The sequence below is a fragment of the Melitaea cinxia genome, chromosome 13 (assembly GCF_905220565.1).
Source record: "Melitaea cinxia chromosome 13, ilMelCinx1.1, whole genome shotgun sequence".
Lineage (NCBI taxonomy): Eukaryota > Metazoa > Arthropoda > Insecta > Lepidoptera > Nymphalidae > Melitaea > Melitaea cinxia.
The window spans coordinates 7,826,950-7,847,378 of NC_059406.1; the positions used below are offsets into that span (position 1 = coordinate 7,826,950).

General features: G+C 31.5%; 1 protein-coding gene across 1 annotated transcript in view; it reads left to right on the top strand.

Moving 5' to 3' along the window:
* The window catches only part of LOC123659071, a 76,234-nt gene that overhangs the window by 33,472 nt on the left and 22,333 nt on the right, over positions 1–20,429 (top strand). Inside the window, exon 5 of the mRNA XM_045594339.1 lies at positions 18,710–18,820. Within this exon, the coding sequence (XP_045450295.1) occupies positions 18,710–18,820 (111 nt within the window). The remainder of the gene's footprint in view (positions 1–18,709; positions 18,821–20,429) is intronic.

Sequence of the window (20,429 nt, forward strand, 5' to 3'; positions counted from 1 at the left end):
TAAATTTTTAACAAATGTATGCAGTGGGTAATCGATTTCGGGAATATTGGCTTTAATGAAACTTACACATCAAAACGTTTGCAATATAATCACAAAAAAGTAAATTCAAATAAATAAATTAGTACATACTGTGTTGTGGCTATATTAATATTTAAGACACGCGTATCATCATCATCATCATCATCATCATTTCAGCCTATCGCAGTCCACTGTTGAACATAGGCCTCCACAAGTTCGCGCCAAAAATGGCGTGAACCCTGTGTGTTGTGTGCCCAATGTGTGTTGTGTGCCCAATGTGTGTTGTGTGCCCAATGTGTGTTGTGTGCCCAATGTGTGTTGTGTACCCAATGTGTGTTGCCCAACCCGCCTGCCCGGCGTGGTGACTATTCACCACGCTGAGCAGGCGGGTTGACAACAAGACACGCGTAAATAGGTACTTAATTTTTCCTTTCACCTTAAGAGTGCTGCGTCGGCAGGCGCTCAGTTAATGTTTAGGCTGATTACACGCTATATAAAAATCTATCGCCATCTAAATGTAAAAATTCGAGGGATATTCTTGAATGTACGTTGTTAACGTTGAAAATATTTTATAACTTTGGCAAACCTATCTGTTTTACTTTAAAACGATTGATAAGTATTATCGTTTTTATTTTTGTCTTACAGATTCTGTTGTTATTAAAATCTTTAAGATTTTTATGTAAAGCTTGTACTTGTACACACAAGTAAAACCTTAAAAATGTAGTAAATAAAAACTTTGTCGTAAGTGTGGCGTCAGAGTTAGGCCAATAAGAACTAGGCGGGGGCAGGCATGTGTTTGCCGGCGCCGTCACCGTTCGGTACTTCAGTCAGTTGAGTCAGTATTCGTTTGCTGTTGTATTACGTTATACGAGTGTTTTCGAACGTTACACGTTTTAACGGATTTAAAAAAAAAAAAACATAAATATGTCACTCCCGCTTTATGATAATAATTACAGGCGTCCTATATAAAAATATTCTGGTGTCTTTTAAACGTTAATTGTTTAATATTTTCTTCATTTGCTTAATTTCCTTTACAAGTTCTTTCCGTTAAAGTTAATTCGGACTCGTTTGGATAAAAAGTGACGTCAAATTATAGTATTAAGTAGTGAACAGTGGTAATTTAACTCAAATCGAAGATTGAAATGGCTATCGTCTAAGAAAAAGTATTATCTTACTAAGCGGCTTCATCGAATAAATTTGCAAGTCGATAAGCGGGTATGACCTTCTAAATGAAGGATTCATATTATCCTGACGACATTATGCTTTGTTTCGTACAAGGTTTCGGTGATCGGGAACCTGGATTTGTTAAGCATAACGAAGGTGCTTACTGTGATGTTGGGAATACGAATACTTTGAAGAAAAAACCTAAACGTAAATCCGTGACAGCGGGAAAAACATTAAAATCAGGGCCGATTGAGCAAAACAACGTCGAATTACGAAGGGCCGACTCGTTGGTGGTAGAAAGGTCGTTCAAAGAAACATTCCCCCAGGGTTTACCTGAGGTGAAAAGGAGTTTCAGTGACAGATTCTCGGTAATTACCGATGCAAATGGAAGGAAACCTCCAAAAAGCCTTTTGACCATCAGAAAAACCTGGTAACAGTCATTTAAAATTATTTAATACAGAATATTTACCTAACTCATAATGTTATACAATATAATTTGCTTAATTGATTATAGCAACAATTACACTGAATGATTCCTATCATGAATTTTATTTTGTGCAACACAAAATGCTTTATTATTCTTTAAGTTGATATGTTGATGGTTCATCTTTTTAGATTATTCAATCACATACAATAAATTTTTAAATATGCAAAGTCCTTTAAAGATAATAATGTTAAACTTTGTAAACCTTGATATTATTATTAATATAAAAACTAATTTTACGCAATTTATTATTAATAGCGATTATAGTTGTGTGATATCATAATAATACAAGCTGAAATAGTTAGCCGATAAACTTCACTTCAGTTCACCTTTACGTAAAAGTCAATTATCCATACAGATGAACAGTCTTAGGCTAATTTACCAAGCTACTACCGCAGTGTTTCTGGTAAATTACAATAATATCTTTATAATAATTATAACATTCATATCTTATTCAAAGCTAATTTTTTTTTGTCAAAAAAGCATAAAAGTAAATAAACAATAACAATTATACACCTATGACAAACTAATGATTTAATAAACAAGGAAATACCAAAGTATTAAATTTAACACAAAACAGAACTTTATATGAATTTTCTCTCCAATAGTTGAATTTTTAGTGGTAACATTTTATACTTTATCAATATAAGAGTATTGTCTGATATTGGTAGATTAGATAAGCATGCTATCAAGTAAACACATGTGATGTATTATATATTAACTTTTGATAAGTTTAAAACTATCTGATTAGCTTGACATTTAAATTTTAATGCTTTAATATTATAAAAAAAAAAAATACTAAATTAGTAATTATAATAACAGATCTTATTTCATATATTTCTTAAAAAATATCTACATTATATTCATATTACCAAAATTATAAATGTAATTATGATGTCCTTTGTCACTTTCCAAGAGTATTCTGTTTATAAGCATTATTTTTATAATTACTAAGATTAATTACTTGTATTGTGTATGAATAGTTGGTAATATAGTATTTCATTTGAGATAGCACATACTTTTTCTTTATTAAAATCTTTTCATTTCTTTGCATGGATTAATCAAGTATGCTAAGATGTTACAATTCATTTTTTAATTTTTGCCAAAAACATACTATCATTTTAGTGAGACAGTCCACGCTAAAAATAATTTAATAAATAATCGCCACTTTAACAGATAACAAAGAAGTGAGCCTTTCTGAATTTATTGCGATAGGTCTACTAGATCTGACAGCTGATTGAAAATGTGTTGTGATCTTAATAATCTGTTGTATCTTGTATTGAATGACGAGGCGTTGGCACATTGGTCACATCACTGGTTTGTGGGTGTTGCGCTGGTAGTTTGCGGGTTCGATCCCTGCACATGACAAACATTCATATTGGCCATACAGATATTTACCATGGTCTGGGTGCTTGTGCAGTTCTTGTGGGCCTCCTCAAAGTGCCTCGAAGAGCACGGTAAGTTGTTGTTATCGTGTACACCTGATAGCGATCGTTACTCATAGTAGGGAATATATCCGTCAACCCGCATTGGAGCAGCGTGGTGGATTAAGCTCTGATCCTTCTCCTACATGGGGAAAAAGGCCAATGCCCAGCGGTCGGATATTCCAGGCTGAAGCATAACATTATAAATAAAAAATATATATAAATATTACATCTTCACAACACACATTTTGAGACTTATTTATTTTGTTTGTTTTTAATTATGTAACCTAAGTAGCAAATAAAAATAACAGTCAGTTAAAAAATAGATACTACAATACAGGACTTATTTCTTAAAACTTGAAATTATTTTTATAGAAATGTACATAGTGTAGGTTTTTTCAAGTATTAGTTATTTCTAAGTTTTTTTTTTTAATTTACAAATAATTAAAAAAAAAAGATGATAAATTTTGATCCAAAAATCAAAATTTGAATAAATGGTCACTTAAAATTTACGTATCGTACTAAATAATGCTTTGACGGAAAAATATTTTACTCCAATTATATCAAGTAACATATTTGATATTCACTTACTCTCCATTAAAACCTAATTATAACCATTTAGCATTGGTTTACAAGTTGTATCTAGGAATCGTGTTTCACAAAATGCTTGCGTGGTTTTTGTGTCGCAAGCGTTATAATGTTAGACTTCTACCATATGTTACTGACCTAGTTTACGTTGAACTCCACAACCGAAATAACTGTAGCGTTGTTAAGGCCAAGATATTTTTGTTTATGATGAAGTTGTAAAGGATATTAACGTTTTCATCATTAAACGATGAATTAACGATATTTAGTTCGTTAACATTTACTTTGTTTCCGAAAATAAGTTTATTTTATTTATTCCGTTTTAATGACAAGTTTTAGGTATTTTATATTTTTAATACTTTAATATTAATAAATTAATAATTGCTTACTTATGTCTTACTAATTTTTATTACCTTCTAAACACTTGTCGGGCGTCTTGTATGAAGCTAAGTGAGTTATGTCACTATTTTCTGGTTAAAGTTATTACAATTTTATCACTTAGATTAATAAATTAGTATACTAAATGAATTATGAAAGGTAAAAACGAATTAAAATTATAATATAAAAGAGATTAAAACATGTAACTAAATCATGAAAAGATCGTGGTTATTTAATTGGTTTAGAACTTGTAAAAAAAAATGGGCTATAAGCTATTATAATATATTTGTAAGTAACAATTCACTAAATTTTGTAAAATTAGACAAGATTTAAATGCCAAAAGTTCATTCAAAGAATTATCGTGTTAGTTTATGATAGAACAAGCTGTGCGTTGTACCTACGTTTCACGATCATTTTTAATCAAAGTTTCTCAGTGTTGAGAAAGTAAACGTAATGTATATTATATTTAGTACTGAAAACATTTAAAGCGTACCCAGGAAATCTGAATATACTTAAGATTTAAAAACCAGAACGTATCCTCAAAAAACAAAAACGGTTGCCAACCGTAATTTTGCATACCCTTTTTTTGCGTTTTGTTTGTTTAAAATTGGGTCTGTTTTATATTACATTATCGTCATTTCTGGTAAGATTCAAAAGATCAAAATACAAACTTTTTTGAAAGACGATTATTACAAGGAAACTGTCTGTATTTCTTTTAAATAATGTACATGTCGTTTCTAATGGTTTATTCAGTAAGTTTAGGCTGTTACGATTGATGTAAGAAGGAAACGTGGTCTAAAATTTAACCAAGCTAATAACCGTGGGTAAATATAATCCAGACAGGGTATTATTCAGCAGGGTATGTCGTAAATGTCGTAATGGTTTCTGCGCAATTGTTGTACACCTACGCGCACGACGTCATACGTGAAACGACTTTTATATATCGTTTGATAACGTTCGTCATTGAAAAAAATTATCTGATGCTAAATTAATAGGCAGCTCTTAGTTGCATCATTATAATGAAAACATTTAATTTGAAGTAGATTAGTCGTTTGATCTTGACATTTATAACGCTATTAATAATTTTTCGTAACACTTAAATATATATAAACAAAATATATTTCTTTAAATCGACTTTTTTACTTATGTACATAACAAACACTATGTATCTATCTTCTCATTAAAAGTTAACGATTTATTGTTGCTTACGGTAGATATTGCACAATAGTGATTTTATGAAAAACGGTAGAAAGTTTCATTAACTTTATTATTTCACTGAAAAATCTCTCTCACCAGATATTTAGTCCGTAACTATTTGACTATTAATTTGGTACGTATTCGTACTTACACCACCCACGAATTTGTTTGCTTATATGGTGCGAGTTATAACTCTATTGAATTAAACATAAACTCATTCCCAAGCGGCTTTTTTATATGAGTGTCTTTCTTAAATTGGTTCGTTTGTATGTTGCTTCCCGTTATAGAGGATCCGGGGCGAGTATGGAAGTTGGAGTTGTGCCAAGTTTTGGTGATTACCGCCGATGTATCCGATACATATGGTAGGCAGGGAACAACTATTTCGATTAGCTTTATTTCATTCTATCGATCCTAACTCATCGTCCAACGAGGTAGTGAATATAGTAAGATGTGACTGAGGAATCCTTTAAAATATTTTGAACGAGTGACTGGTTATTGGTTACTATAGCTATTTTGGTACAGAGTATAGCGTTGTGTGTTACGATCTATCAAAAAACTGCATCAATCCGTAAAGACCTCACTTCCGATAAAAAAACCTTTTCCATTCGGGATAACGGTTCAAGCATTATCTATCACGCCGCTCCATGGTCGATTGGCGGATGATAGTAGAAAATAACGTGTAGTAGTGATCGCTATCAGGTGTTTTTTTGACGTCAATCAGGATTGACGGCTATACGTATTCCCTGAGGCACGGAGGGGCATTTTATTTACTTATTAAAATATAATGTGTATCAACTTAGCACATGTTTGCATTTATACTGCTGTAACCTAATTATTTGTTTAAATTAGGAATTTCTAAATGATATGTCTTGTTCATTTTGAAGAAACTCTAAAATGTTTACGTCCTAAATAATATTAAAGCGCAGAATATTGTATAAAAATTTGATTAACTATCATTTCAATGCATATGCTCTATTGCAAAATGCTGACATATATAATAACATATAATCACGACATACCTTTTATACGTCATAGAACTCTCTAGAAGTTATCAAGAAATAATAACATAATGGTCTGATATTTGCGTTCAAACGGCGAGAACCGCCATGTGTGCACTAATGTTTAATAAGTTCAAGAACTAAACAGCTGCGATACTTACACTCGGTTATGAATATTTAAAACAGAAACAGTATTGACAATGCACACAAATGACATTAGGCTAATAAACAACAGAATTATTACGAACTAAAGTAGCGAAAGAAATAAATAGTCATATTAGTTAACGTGGTGAAGAAAATACACGAGCCGTTTTTCATATGCTAATTAACGAAATGGAAGTCGTTGATAAAATAAAATAATTTATTAATTTAATTTTTTTTTATTACACATTATTTTATTATATTTTTTATTTATTTAGTTGCAACATAAATATGAATATTGAAATTGAGCCTTATGTGTATGTAAAGATTCTACTATAATTAGAGGTACATTTAATTATAAAAAATATTATGTAGTAAAGAATTGTAAAAAATAATCGTATTTATCGTGTTTTTTTAGGTATTTATTTTTAAATTCGTTTGTATCTGTAATAAATTGGAAAAACCATCTATACTTTGTTGACGTATGACCCGTCATATGTTGTTTGAAAACATTATTATTAATCAGGTGCAGTGATTGTTTGGCTTCCTCCCTTACGCATCAGGATTCTTGGCATAAACATCTGGCAATTGCTTTGGCGTGTTATCATATTACACAAATATAGATTTCCCTTCAGAGTATATTTTAAACTGGAATCCAGACTAATTAATTGTAATATTTTAAAAGTATTAGTCAATACAAGATTATAAATGTGTATATATGTTTATAAAATAATTTTATGTGTTAAAAAAATGATTTAATATATGGTTTGTATCACCATGCATGTGGGATTGGTGGTACTTCTTTGTAATACCTGTGGACAAAAGTGATTTTTAGGTATTTGAAATGTAAGATTGTTGTTGTGTATATGTTTCTTATCATAAAAATACACAATGAATACCCATTAAAGATACGTGAAATCTCGAAAATGGTATTTAAAAGGCGTAGGAGGTATGGTTATAAAATTAATTTACCTCACAAAACCTCCTAAAGGTGAAAAAGCTTTGTCGTTTAATGGTACCAAAAGGGACGACGACTTCAACCCTTGTGGCATTTTGATAAAATATTTAACGCTGTTCGGGATAAGAATACCTGAAAAATAATTATTATTTGAATGCCGCAATCACACTGAGCAAAACATATCTTCTACATTCATACTTGGTATGTGACGCTAGTAGTAAATTACGACCCATTTTATCTCGCATTAAAAATATTTATTTGCTTAAACTTTATTACACAACTATAAATAACATTTTACCCAAAAAATATTATTTTATCGAATTACCTCGGCAAGCAGGACGCTTAATCTTTTATTTATCTATAAATAAAAATTAATTGCTGAATGTGTCGTTAAGCGCATAACTTGACTGTAATCTGGACCGATTTGGTAATTTTTTGCTTATTTGAACAAAGTTTTTACGGAATAGTTGTAGGAAAATTGTATAGAAAATTAAAAATTTTCTGGAAATGTCATCATCATCATTATAACCTATACAGGCCACTGTTGGACATAGGCCTCCACAAGTCCACGCCAAAAATAGCGCGAACTCATGTGTTTTGCCCATAGTCACCACGCTGGGCAGGCGGGTTGGTGACCGCAGGGCTGGCTTTGTCGCACCGAAGACGCTGCTGCCCGTCTTCGGCCTGTGTATTTCAAAGCCAGCAGTTGGATGGTTATCACTTATCCCGCCACCGGTCGGCTTTTCAAGTTCCAAGGTGGTAACGGAACTGTGCTATCCCTTAGTCGCCTCTTACGACACCCACGGGAAGAGAGGGGGTGGCTATATACTTTAGTACCGTAGCCACACAGTACTGAAATCTGGAAATGTACAATTTTTTAATCTATACGCGTTTCACAGTTTACAAGACAGTATGACGCTTAACGTCTGTGGTCAAAATGGGAACCTTGCCACTTTAAAATTCTTACCATTTGCGTCGTATCGATATTTTCGAAGCAACGATTGCATGGATGGATTTTGAATGTTCGATAGCACTACGATTGCACATGGCTGAAACGTAAACACAATATTAAGAACAAAGGATTTGATCAAAATAAGTAAAGTAAGTACAAAATCAAGCCGTTTGATTCGAGTTCAGCAAAAATGTATGTTTTGTGTTCCATTCTAGATATTATTAATAACCGAAAAATGTCGGTAGCTTATCAGGTACTCGGGTGATCAACAAAACAAATGATAAAAAAACAGGTTTTAAAATAATTAATGTATTTAGGTGTGTGTTTTACTTTCTTCATATGTATCAAATAATGTTAATATCTATTTAAAATATACTTACGGAGTTTACTCCTTTAGATCGACTGTCTAAATAAGCCAAAAAAGGACTACTAGTCTAGGAAAGAGATTAATACCATATCAAATGGTAAATAAACGAATCCAATAACGCCATCTATGATAAGCATCTAGATAGCGTTATTAGAACAACGTCGTCGCCTACCCTATTGGGTTCCGATAGATGGCGTTACGAGAAACGTAACGAGGCCATTCGTTCAGTAGATTTTACTCCTCATATTTTTATCATACCTTATATGGAAATCGATTCTTAAAGAGTAATGTACAAATAATTGTATTTGCTCGCAAACGAAAAAACCGACTTCAATTACATCGACAAGTAATACAACGTAGGAAGACAAAAATATAGTCAAGTTAATACGCGTTATCAAAGATTACTCAAAAAGTTGTTATCAGATCTCGATGAAAATTTATATGTGACCACATGATAAACATCAGCTTTCGATTAAATTAAAAATTATCAAAATCGGTACACCCAGTTAAAAGTTATTGCGGATTTTCGAGAGTTTCCCTCAATTTCTCTAGGATTCTATCATCAGATCCTAGTTTTCTTATCATGGTACTAAACTAGAAATATCTTCTTTCCAACAAAAAAAGAATTATCAAAATCGGTACATTCAGTAGAAAGTTATGCGGTATAATACAACGTAGGTCGACGAAAAAAGCGTCAAGTAAAAACGCATTATTAGATATAGCTCGAAAAGTAGTTGTTTGATCTCAAATAAATTTAAATGGGACCAATCGACACACACTACCTTTCGATTAAAAAAATTTTTGTCGAAATCGGTCCACCCAGTCAACAGTTCTGAAGTAACATACATAAAAATTGAAAAAATACAGTCGAATTGAGAACCTTCTCCTTTTTTTGGAAGTCGGTTAAAAAGGCAAAAATATACAGACTTTCTTCACATCAATTACCATTATGCATCTTACAATGTACTCTAAAGCAGAATGGGTAGTAGAGTAAGTACTGTCTAAAGCAGAATGGGTAGTAGAGTAAGTACTGTTTCGGGTAGCTATTTTCTCTACGCACAATAACAATACAACGCTTCAGCCTGTAATATCCCATTACTAGGCATAGGCCTCTTTCCCCAAGTAGGAGAAGGATCAGAGCTTAATCCACCACGCTGATCGAATGCGGGTTGGCGGATATATTCCCTACTACGAGGAACGATCGCTATCAGGTGTATATGATAACAACCGAGACCGACGGCTTAACGTACCCTCCGAGGCACGGTGGGGAGACCCACAAGGACTGCACAAACACCCAGACCACTGCAAACACCTGTATGGCCAATACAAATGTTTGTCATGTACGGGGATCGAACCCGCAACCGCCAGCGCAACAGGTACAAATACATATCAGTGCAAATTAAATATTTTGATAGGATATACTACTAGTGCTGTTATTACCTTCTTAGTTATCTCGTTGACTTCTTCATTCGCTTTAAATCCGTTGTTATCGTCTTGGTTTCCAGATTTTATAGTTTTTAGGATAACTTTTTCATTCGAATTTTCTTCATCACTGATATCTGCGACTGTCATAATGTCATCTGTTATCGGCGCTTCTGTTTCATAATATATTGGTAAAATTCTCTGAAAATACATATCATTATAATACCAATACAGCTCTACCACAAAAATACGTATTATTATAATATAAATTCAGTTTCATAATCGAGTCTAATCTAAATACCCACATTTTCGACAACTGTAGTATTGATGAATAGAGCTATTAAAATACATATAAACCACATTGTTGAGCGCTCCGAATAAGTTCTTTGACTGAAATGACTAACATAACATCGAAAAAGTTTCACTTCTTTAAACACGCTCGTATATCGTTAATTTGAGAATTTTGCTAAACAGACCTGCCATTGTTACAAAACAATAGTTCGAATTAGGTTTTTTATTCTCACTGTCTCTTAAACTATTTTTAATTATAGAGTTATTATTAGTTTCTAATTAAATTACTATTCTGCCCTTATTTTCTTAAATGCATTGATATATTATTATTAGATTATACTTAGGCACATTTTCTTTGTGTTCTCAGTTTATATACAATTGTAATATTGTTCACTTTATGTTATGCTTTGTATGAAAATAATAGTATTATTTAATAATAATAAACGTGTTGTATATTTCTGAAACGCACTATTGTCAATATTTGTTATTTTACTATTTCTATCTTTGTTATAATTTGTTTGACAAACGTAGAACCTATTGACAAAAACATTCTTTGAGTAGTTCATTCTTCCACTGTATTTTCAGTGATTTAGTGCTACTGTTTTTCAGAAAAGCACTGGGTCAAATTTATATCAACTCATTTGTTTTTTTTTTTTTTTTAATTCCAATAGGCCTGCCATTTTCAATTTTTAATATTTGGTTAATATGTTTGGTTAATGTTTAATGGCCATTCTTAGGTCACTTAAGCACTGCCACTAATAGTGATTTTGCCGAATATCGAATACTTACCAAAATAATATTCGATCACGTTCCTAGGCAAAACTTTGAATGTCATTGAGCTTATTTATCTATTCTATTTTCCAACAAAGGCGCAAGTATTTTTTATTCATTGAAAGTATTAATAATTTATGAGAAAAAGACGTAATCGTTTACCAACAACGGACCCCCAAAAAAAAAAAAGTATTTTATGTGGTATATATTTTTTCATATTAGGTTATAGTTAAACAACTTTTTCGGATTTTATCGCGGCTTATTATGTTTTTAGACGGCCGACGTTTCTTATTAGGTGTTTGTCGGAATGAGGCGGATCATATGGCCGATTCCACTGTAACATGAACTGCATGTTCTCTACAGTTCATAGAGACACATTTACAATTATTAATTTTTTTTACCGGTAACGAAGTAGGTACCTATATATACAATGTGATTTTTTCTGTTTAGGTATCTGTTGTGTTTAATTTAAAAAGCATACGAATATATGTATTTATAGTTAATCGGTATAAGCTTTTAGTTTTCTTTAAAGTCGAATGCATACTATAAACGTACCATCGATAAGCAATATCATTTTATTACTATTAAATACTAATGAAAAAGTTCAACCTCAATACCTACATGTAAATATTTTATACCAGAATAATCTCGATATTATTATAGGAAGTAGGGTAACGGTTCCATAAAATTGTTATGTTTGCCACGAGTAAACAATTTAATGAAAAATAACACCAGATCGAGGGTGCCTGCTTTTTGTTTACGAAGTTAATTCGTCTATCCAGGCCTTAAATGTCAATTAACAATAGCTTTTTTAATTTATAGCGCGTAGAAAAATTCAAACACCTATTATTTAACTGGTAACCTAAATACGGATCCAATGAACTGGAATACTGAAAAATATGCCTCACCATTATAGAGAACAAGTATTTTAATTTTTTTTACAAGAAAATGCAAACTGTTTTCTGTTAGTTAGGTATTGTTTAAGGTTTCAACGAGGAAAAAAATTTTTTTTTTGAGGAAACTCATCGTTTATATTGTGATAGATGAGGTAGAAAATATTAAGTAATCGAGAACTTTCGAACAGGTTTCATTCGTTCTCCTTGATTACTTTTGTGTGTTTCGAAAGTTCTCAAGGACTATTCTTGCTTTGACATAAATCTACTCGTATGCTTCATAAATCTGTTTCTTAGATTACTCGTAAATTCTATTTCATTTAAACTTTGGTTCGACTTCAATAAATCTTTATTAGCTTTTAGGATAAGTCGAGTCACGTTTTCACAACAAACTTTAATTTTAATTTATGTCTAAAAGTAGTATTTAATTTAAAGTTCTATTATTAGTGGAAGGGGTACTAACAAACAAACAATCAAATAAGTGGGACAGGCTAAAGTCAAGTTACTATTGACATATTCAATAGGTTTTAGAAAGCATTTAACGTCGCCTATAGATTTAACAGAAAATTCAAGCGTTTATTACTTGCACCTCTTATACACATGCTCTTCCTTTATTCAGTAACGTATTACAAAATTACACTGACTAAATATTTTGTAGATATATTCTTATCATTGGCGTTCAACATTCAGAGTGATATTGGATTTTACGTAAGCAGGACAATGATTATTTCTAGTTACGTAATTTCTACAGACATGGTTAATTTAAGATAAAATAGCTGGTTTTAAATTACCATTGTATATTATGCTCGTCTGTACTTCGTCAAGGTTGAATTGTATGTGCTAAAATATTTTTAATGTAAATATTTTGCATTAAATTTCATATCCGATACTTTTAATACTAGATAGTTAAACTAGTCGATAAACGGGTCAGTATTATTATATTTTGTTCTCATTCAAACTTTAATAATTTTTCTTACTGATAATTCAATTTAGAATTGTCCTAAATCAGTTATCGACATTATTACTCGACCTTTGTCGTGAGTGTCAGTTAACATTTTAAATTGACCTGAAATGAAGTTTAATTAGATTAAATGATAGTCGACTTCAATTTGTGTCCTCGTCTGAGCCGAATACCTGCGAATCGTAAAGAGGATGCAGCGCTGGAATTTTTTTTGAATACCGCTCCATGAATGGAGTCGTACTGAATATATTATATTATTTTATATTTTTATTCAAAGTAAATATATCATGAAATTGTATAATTATGATCGTCGCTGAGCGATCTATTTATAAATTTAAGGTTGTTAAATATTAGGTTGTCTTTAAAAGAGCAATGTGTTCAAAATAATAATTGTTTTTAGAACTTGTCTTTTGTCTTTACTATATACATATAATAAAATGGTAGGAAAGTCAAAACTGTACATTTAATATTTTTTAAAAAGAATACTTCGGGTGTGATCTACAATCGATACCGAAGCCAAAAATATGGTTTTTAGAATTTTTGTCTGTTTGTCTGTTTGTCTGTATGTCTGTGTGTATGTCCAGGATAAACTCAAAATGTACTGCATGGATTTACTTCAAATTTGGCACGAATATTATTAAGAAGTCGGGTCAACATATAGGCTACATATTATCACGCTATCACCTACGGGGAACGAGCAGTGAACCTTTATTTCAACGCATTCTGTAGCGACGCGTAATCTAACGACGCATATTTGAATGTTGTTGTTATTATGTTAATAATAACTTACTAACTTAATAATAACCATGTCATAAGCTAGCTTCACACTATAAATAAAGACATTCTGTAGTATATTTAGTATCAGCATTGCACCCGTGCGAAGCCGGGGCGGGTCGCTAGTTTATATATATGTATGTATCTACTCGGATGGAACGAATTGGATAATATTTTTAGGTCATAGAATTTAAGTTTAAAAATATAATACATTGTGTATAGATAATATTTTATCAAGTACAACTTTTTTTCTTGTATTACTATCGTATTAAAATTTATTAGACTACTAAAATATATTAAATCATGAAAAAAGATTAACCGATACATTTTTAAGACCTATTTTTTATTTCAAGATGCTTTTCTTAATATCTTATATGTATATTTTAAAAGTATCACAAAACTAACTTGATTATTTATTTTTAAATAACAAAAATTTTCTCTAAAAAGTACATAATATTATATTATCTAGTGATTACGTGAATAGGAAATTATTACTTTTATTAAAAAAGCAAATACATTAACACATTAGCTGGTACTTGATGTAAAGCCGATTTCGATAACCAATTTACGACTATCTCTGGTTTTACTCTCTTGCAATAGATTTCTGATGAAATTGTACATACGGATATTGTATGTTTATGTCAAAGTATGATCACCAGTAATGAAAATTAGAAGTAGTTTTTTAGACACAGTTAAACATGCTTGTTTATATACATGTCTACAGAACAAAATCTTAGCAGGGCCAATTCTGTGCCTCATATATTTTTATCCAAACAATAATTTTGTACATGAGTTACAGTAGTAAAAATAATAATTCTCAGTATTTTATGCCTGTTGGCTTATTTATACGAAAGATTTTGATAAAACTTGGCATAATCGTAGTCGTAATTTAGTCAATTAAATACTACGCTTTGAACAATATAGCTAGTGTATTCGACACTGAAGAAATGTAGGTACGTAAAGCTCTTTTTAAATAGTATCTCTTGAAAATATTATTTCATATGTACTTGTGAGCAGATACAAAAAAAAAGAAACGATACTTCGCACAATTTATTTATACTAATAATATAAAGACGAACGATTTGATAATTTGTTTGTTTGTTATGGAAAAACTCAAACGAGTGAAACGAATCTAAAAGTTCTTTTACGAGGAGAACTCTACGTTATCACTACGTAACAGGCTATATTTTAACGGGAGAAAACGTAATCACGTAAATCGTGTTTCCGTGCGAGCGAAGCCGCGAGCAGTAAGCTAGTTTGTTATAAAATCATAGTAAAATTGTGAAATGTCAAGAATCCGTATAAAATAAATAATAGTGTTAAAGTATGTCCTCGGAGTCAAAAAACAAGTTTTCGTGCTTATACTTTACTTTTTGTTTTTTCCATAAGTATGGGTAGGTAATCAAATAATAAAAATAAAATCTATATACGAAATTGTAATTATTATTTAATAATTATTAATGATATATAAATTATTACTAATTATATATTAAAGAACACATAGGTATATTCATCGTGTTATTTAATACTATATGTCGCGACAGTAACTGTTATTGTAATAAATTTACGTTAATACATATTAATAATATAATACGTTTATATAATGTTTAAAATAGTAAATATTTAATATTCGACCCTGAGTTGGTTTTTGTTATGTTTGTGTAATGTTTATATTACGGATACGATTTGTTTTTTTTAAATGCTTGCTGGCGAGCACTTGGTTTATTTTACAATTTACAGTGGATATTTACGACATGGTTAGCTTATATAATTTTTTATACGTAAAAATACGATATAAAATTTTAGGAATTAACACTATAATTTTTTTTACATTTATTTTTTATTATTATTTTAATATAATAAAAATATCAACTAAAGGGATATATTTAAAGCTAATTCAAGAAACACAAATTACGCTTAAAATTAAGTAATCAGGAAAGTCGGGGAACGCATTTATTGACCACTAAGTAGCTTACCGACGCACGGTGACCTGTCTTACGAACAGTCAAACGCGTGCAGTCGAAGTAATCATTTCAATATTTGTAAATTTCCAATCTTTTGTGCATTTTTTTTTTTGATTTTTTAATTCGTATAAAACTTTTACAAAGTATTAGAAAACTTAAGAAATAAAGTTCGGCTTGAATATTTTTACCCGTTTGTCATCCCGTGTTACCCGTGTGTCAAGTCTTGCGCTTTTGCTAAGCTAAAATTAAGTAATTCATTTTTATATATTTAAGATAGGTATAGGTAGAGTTTTAAAATATAAAGAATTTGCGATGGTCTAATAAAATTAAATATTGTATATATTTTGTACAGCCCTACTGTGATGATTACACTTTTTTAATCATGTCATTTACCTTTTACATGTTGTATTTGTGTACAAATTGCTGCAATCATAATCAATTTAATGACGGTAATCGTATTTTAATGATTTTATTTTAGTGTACTTATTGCACGTTTTATTTATTTTTATTTACAAAAAATTATAGTTTAAAAGTTATTTAAAAACAGGCAGACATAAATAATCGCTGCATATATCAGTGTTAAAAAAAACCTCAAACTTGTATTTCACAAAGGAAGTTAATCTCTTTCTCTTTTTATTCAGTTACACATGTTGTCGTAATAATTAAATACCGTGAAAAAAAAAACACACGTAGAACTAGAGAAAGGAAGTTTCAATTGCTTTGCTTAGTTGAACTCAATAAAGATTTTGTTAAGATTACGATTTTCATACCGCTAAATCTTACTTTCGTAAAATTGAACTGAATAATTTATTAAAAATTCAACAAGTACGGACGGGCGGACGAGTTATCTTTGTCTCATGCATACTAAATCCTATTTGACGGGAAGTTACTGCGTTTTTTTAGCGTATTACGTAGTAGTAATAAAAGTCTTGTGTAACACGTATTCATGAATTACTTTTACGTAGATACTATTTAATTCTTTACTACGATTTAAATAAACAACACATTAATACGTTATTCCATTGGCCTTGTAAATGACACGTTCACACATTCAATTTTTCTCTAAATAAATAAGTATATAAATGCTACTTTTTTCACATAACTAGGTCGGTAAACAAGCGTACGGCTCACCTGATGATGGTAAGCGATTACCGTAGCTTATAGACGCCTGCAACACTAGAAGCGTCCCAAGCGCGTAATGACCCTACCCCCAATCCCTCCGCAGCTGTTGTCATCTTACTCACTACAGCGTTTTTTAGCTGTGATCTTCTGTAAAGTAGTATATTTCCTGCTGTAGTAGGATATTTCCTGCTGCTCAGACAGTGTATTATTTAATAACCTTTAATTAAGAGTCAAATATAGTTGTAATATTATTTATATCAAGCCGTTGTTTGCTTCTTTTTTATTTTTACTAAGAATTTACTAATATAATTAGAATAATAATAAAAAAAGGTACTTTAAGACACTTAAAGATATGACAAATTGTCAAGTTATCACACAGGTGTCGTGATAATATATTTTGTGATACATCAATGGAAAAATTTACGATTTTAATCGATTTATATGCATAACCAAAAATAAATATATATACATATATATACGGTCAACCGACCAACAAAAAAAGAATTATCAAAATCAGTTAATTCTTTTTTTGGTGGAAAGGAGATATCTTAAGATTTAAGTGTGGTACCATGATAAGGAAACCAGGATCTGATGATGGGATCCTAGAGAAATCGAGGGAAACCCTCGAGAATCCGCATAATTTGTTACTGGGTGTACCGATTTTGATGATTTTTAATTTAATCCAAAGCCAATGTTTATCGTGTTGTCACATTTAAATTTCATCGAGATCTGATTACAACTTTTGGAGTAATGCTTGATAATGCGTATTTACTTGACCATTTTTTCGTCTACCTACGTTGTATTACTTGTCGATATAATTTAAGTCGGTTTTCCTTTGCCAGTAAACACAATTAGTACCAATATTTTTATAATATTTTTTTTTTATGGCAAGCTTAGCTTAGCATTAGTTTTTGTTTCATGTTAATTAGTTCATAAATAAAAAAGTTATGCCAATTTACAGAATCACGTTGAACATGTAAAGTCACTATTCCACGCGGACTAAATTGCGAGCGCAGCTAGTAGGTATATAATTAAAAGATTTTTTTTTTAAATGAACATTAAAATTAAAAAAAAAATACGGAAAATAATTTAATTTTTAATAACAAATTTAAATGTTTTAATTGTTGGTTAGCTTAACACTATATCAAAAGTAGTTTTTAAAAACAAATCTATGTTCTATACTATCCCAATAAATCAAAATCACTACAATTTTGACGAAGTGGATGGGAAACTTACATTAAAATACATATATCGAGTCCAACATTGAAGCCACTTAATTTTTTGAGTTTGTTGAAAATGACCATTTTCTATAAGCAATTGGAAATAAATGAGTTTATGTATCGTAGTGGTCGTAGCGGGACATCTATAATTGTCATAGCTGAAAAGCTCAATAAATAAGTTACTATTTATTTATAGGTCCCATAAGACTTAACCGGGTAATGTTTTATTTTGTAATGAGGCGTTTAACAAAAACATTCTTTTCATTTTATTGCAATTTTTTTACACATGTTAAAATCATAATTATGATAAGCTTTACCGTTTTCAACAAGTTTAATTAAAATATACTTACCATGAAATAACCTACCTGCATTCGTCACAATCCACTCTCGAATCCTGTCACGCTGTCTGTAGAAAACAATTAGAAATCAGTAAACTAACGACTAATAACAAACCGCTGTTGACGGTCGTGTAGTCTGAATCAAGCCCATGAGAACAATATTAATAAAAACTACACACATAGTGATACTTACGAGTTTTCTTACCAATTTAAGACGTCCATGACAGTAAGGTATAGAGCGATCCTTAATAAATTGAACTGTTAACAATGTCGGTGATTTGTTCCAGGTCAACCGGGAACTTCTCGTCGGGCGCGGCGGGTGGCGGGTGCGGGGCGCCCCGCTCCGCGCCCGCCACCCCGCTGCAGCTCGAACCTCACTCAAGATCGAAACATGATAAGTAAGTTCAACTAATATCTATCGTTCACTAGCTGCGCACCGCGGTACTCCTGCTATTTTGAGGAAAAAACGTACTTACTAAAATATTGTAGCCTTCCTCGATAAATGGACTATTCAACACAAAAATAATTTAATTTGAAAAAATGTTCTAAAATATTTTATAGCCTTCCTTGGTCACCAACCCGCCTGCCCAGCGTGGTGACTACGGGCGGAACTCATGAGATCACGCCATTTTTGGCGCGAACTTGTTGAGGTCTATGTCCAACAATGGCAGTCCATTCGATCGATAGTCGATAGGCCGAACTGATTGACTGACTTCCTCGGTAAATGGACTATTCAAAACAAAAATAATTGTTCAAGACGAACAGTAGTTCCTGACATTAGCTTTATAGTTTTAGTATAGATTTATTATAATGTAGATGATTATATTTCATATGTAGAACTCAAATAAAAAGAAGCTATGGTAATTTGTTATTTGTATCACGAGAAAAATATGTTCTCTATAAATTATGTACGGTAGGCAGGTAAGAAAACGGAGGAGGATTGCATGTTTTGACCTTTCGTTCTTGCATTTGTAGCACGAAATCCACGCAAATCCAAGTTATTTGCAACTTTATAGAGATTTTCTGTGATAGAAACTGTAGTTATAATTACAAAGACCGGATTTACTGACAAAATTCTACATCTACTTTGATTTTTTTCTCGTATTTCTTAAATACAGAGCTGTCTCCGTAAGGTCTGGTTGTTTGAAGTGAAATACAGACATTAGTCGAATAAATACTGGTCTAAAGTCAGACTAAAGTAGAAAAATAAAAAGATTGGATGCAGATTTGACATTCAGATTGTAGGAAACTTTTAGACCATTTAAATGACACAGATACACATATTTGATTAAAATAAAATAATATAAAAAACGTTTCACATTTAATTCTTTCGTCCAGTTCTGGGAAATTCTAATTATAATAATATGATGGTGATATTGCTGTTTTTGATGTAATAAGTTAACGCAGTTTTTTTCTATATTTTTTATTTTTATTATATGGAATCAATGCATTTTTGCCAACGTAGTGGTAACTTATTGATGCCTTTCTTGAAAAACTCCGCTGGATAGGAGGCAAAATACTCTTCAAAGGCATTTTGTACTGCCCCTCGAGTATTGAATTTTTTCCCGCCAAAAAGTTATCTAAATTGTGGAAAAAGTGGAAGTCTGTAGGCGCAAGATCTTGTGAGTACGGCGGATGACAGAGAACTTCCAAACCCAGCTCTTGTAACTTGGAAACCGTCTGCTGTGCAGTATCAGGTCGCGTGTTGTCGTGCACTAGCAGCGGAGCCGAGGGATTGACCAAAGCAGGTTAGTACTTCGCGCTGGCGTTCATTCAATTCGTTAGGCACCCATTTGTCGACTTTCTTTACCTTGTCAGTTTGACGCAAATGGACCAATATTGTTTTTGTGCTAACTTCGAAAGCTGCTGTTAATTCAGCTGTAGTTTGAGAATCATCACCCCCACAATCGTCTTTAATTCGTCATTGTCGACCAACATTTTCGGCCGACCACTTGGTTTATTTCACGAAAACGAGCAAACAAATAACGGGTGGTACGATCGTTAGTA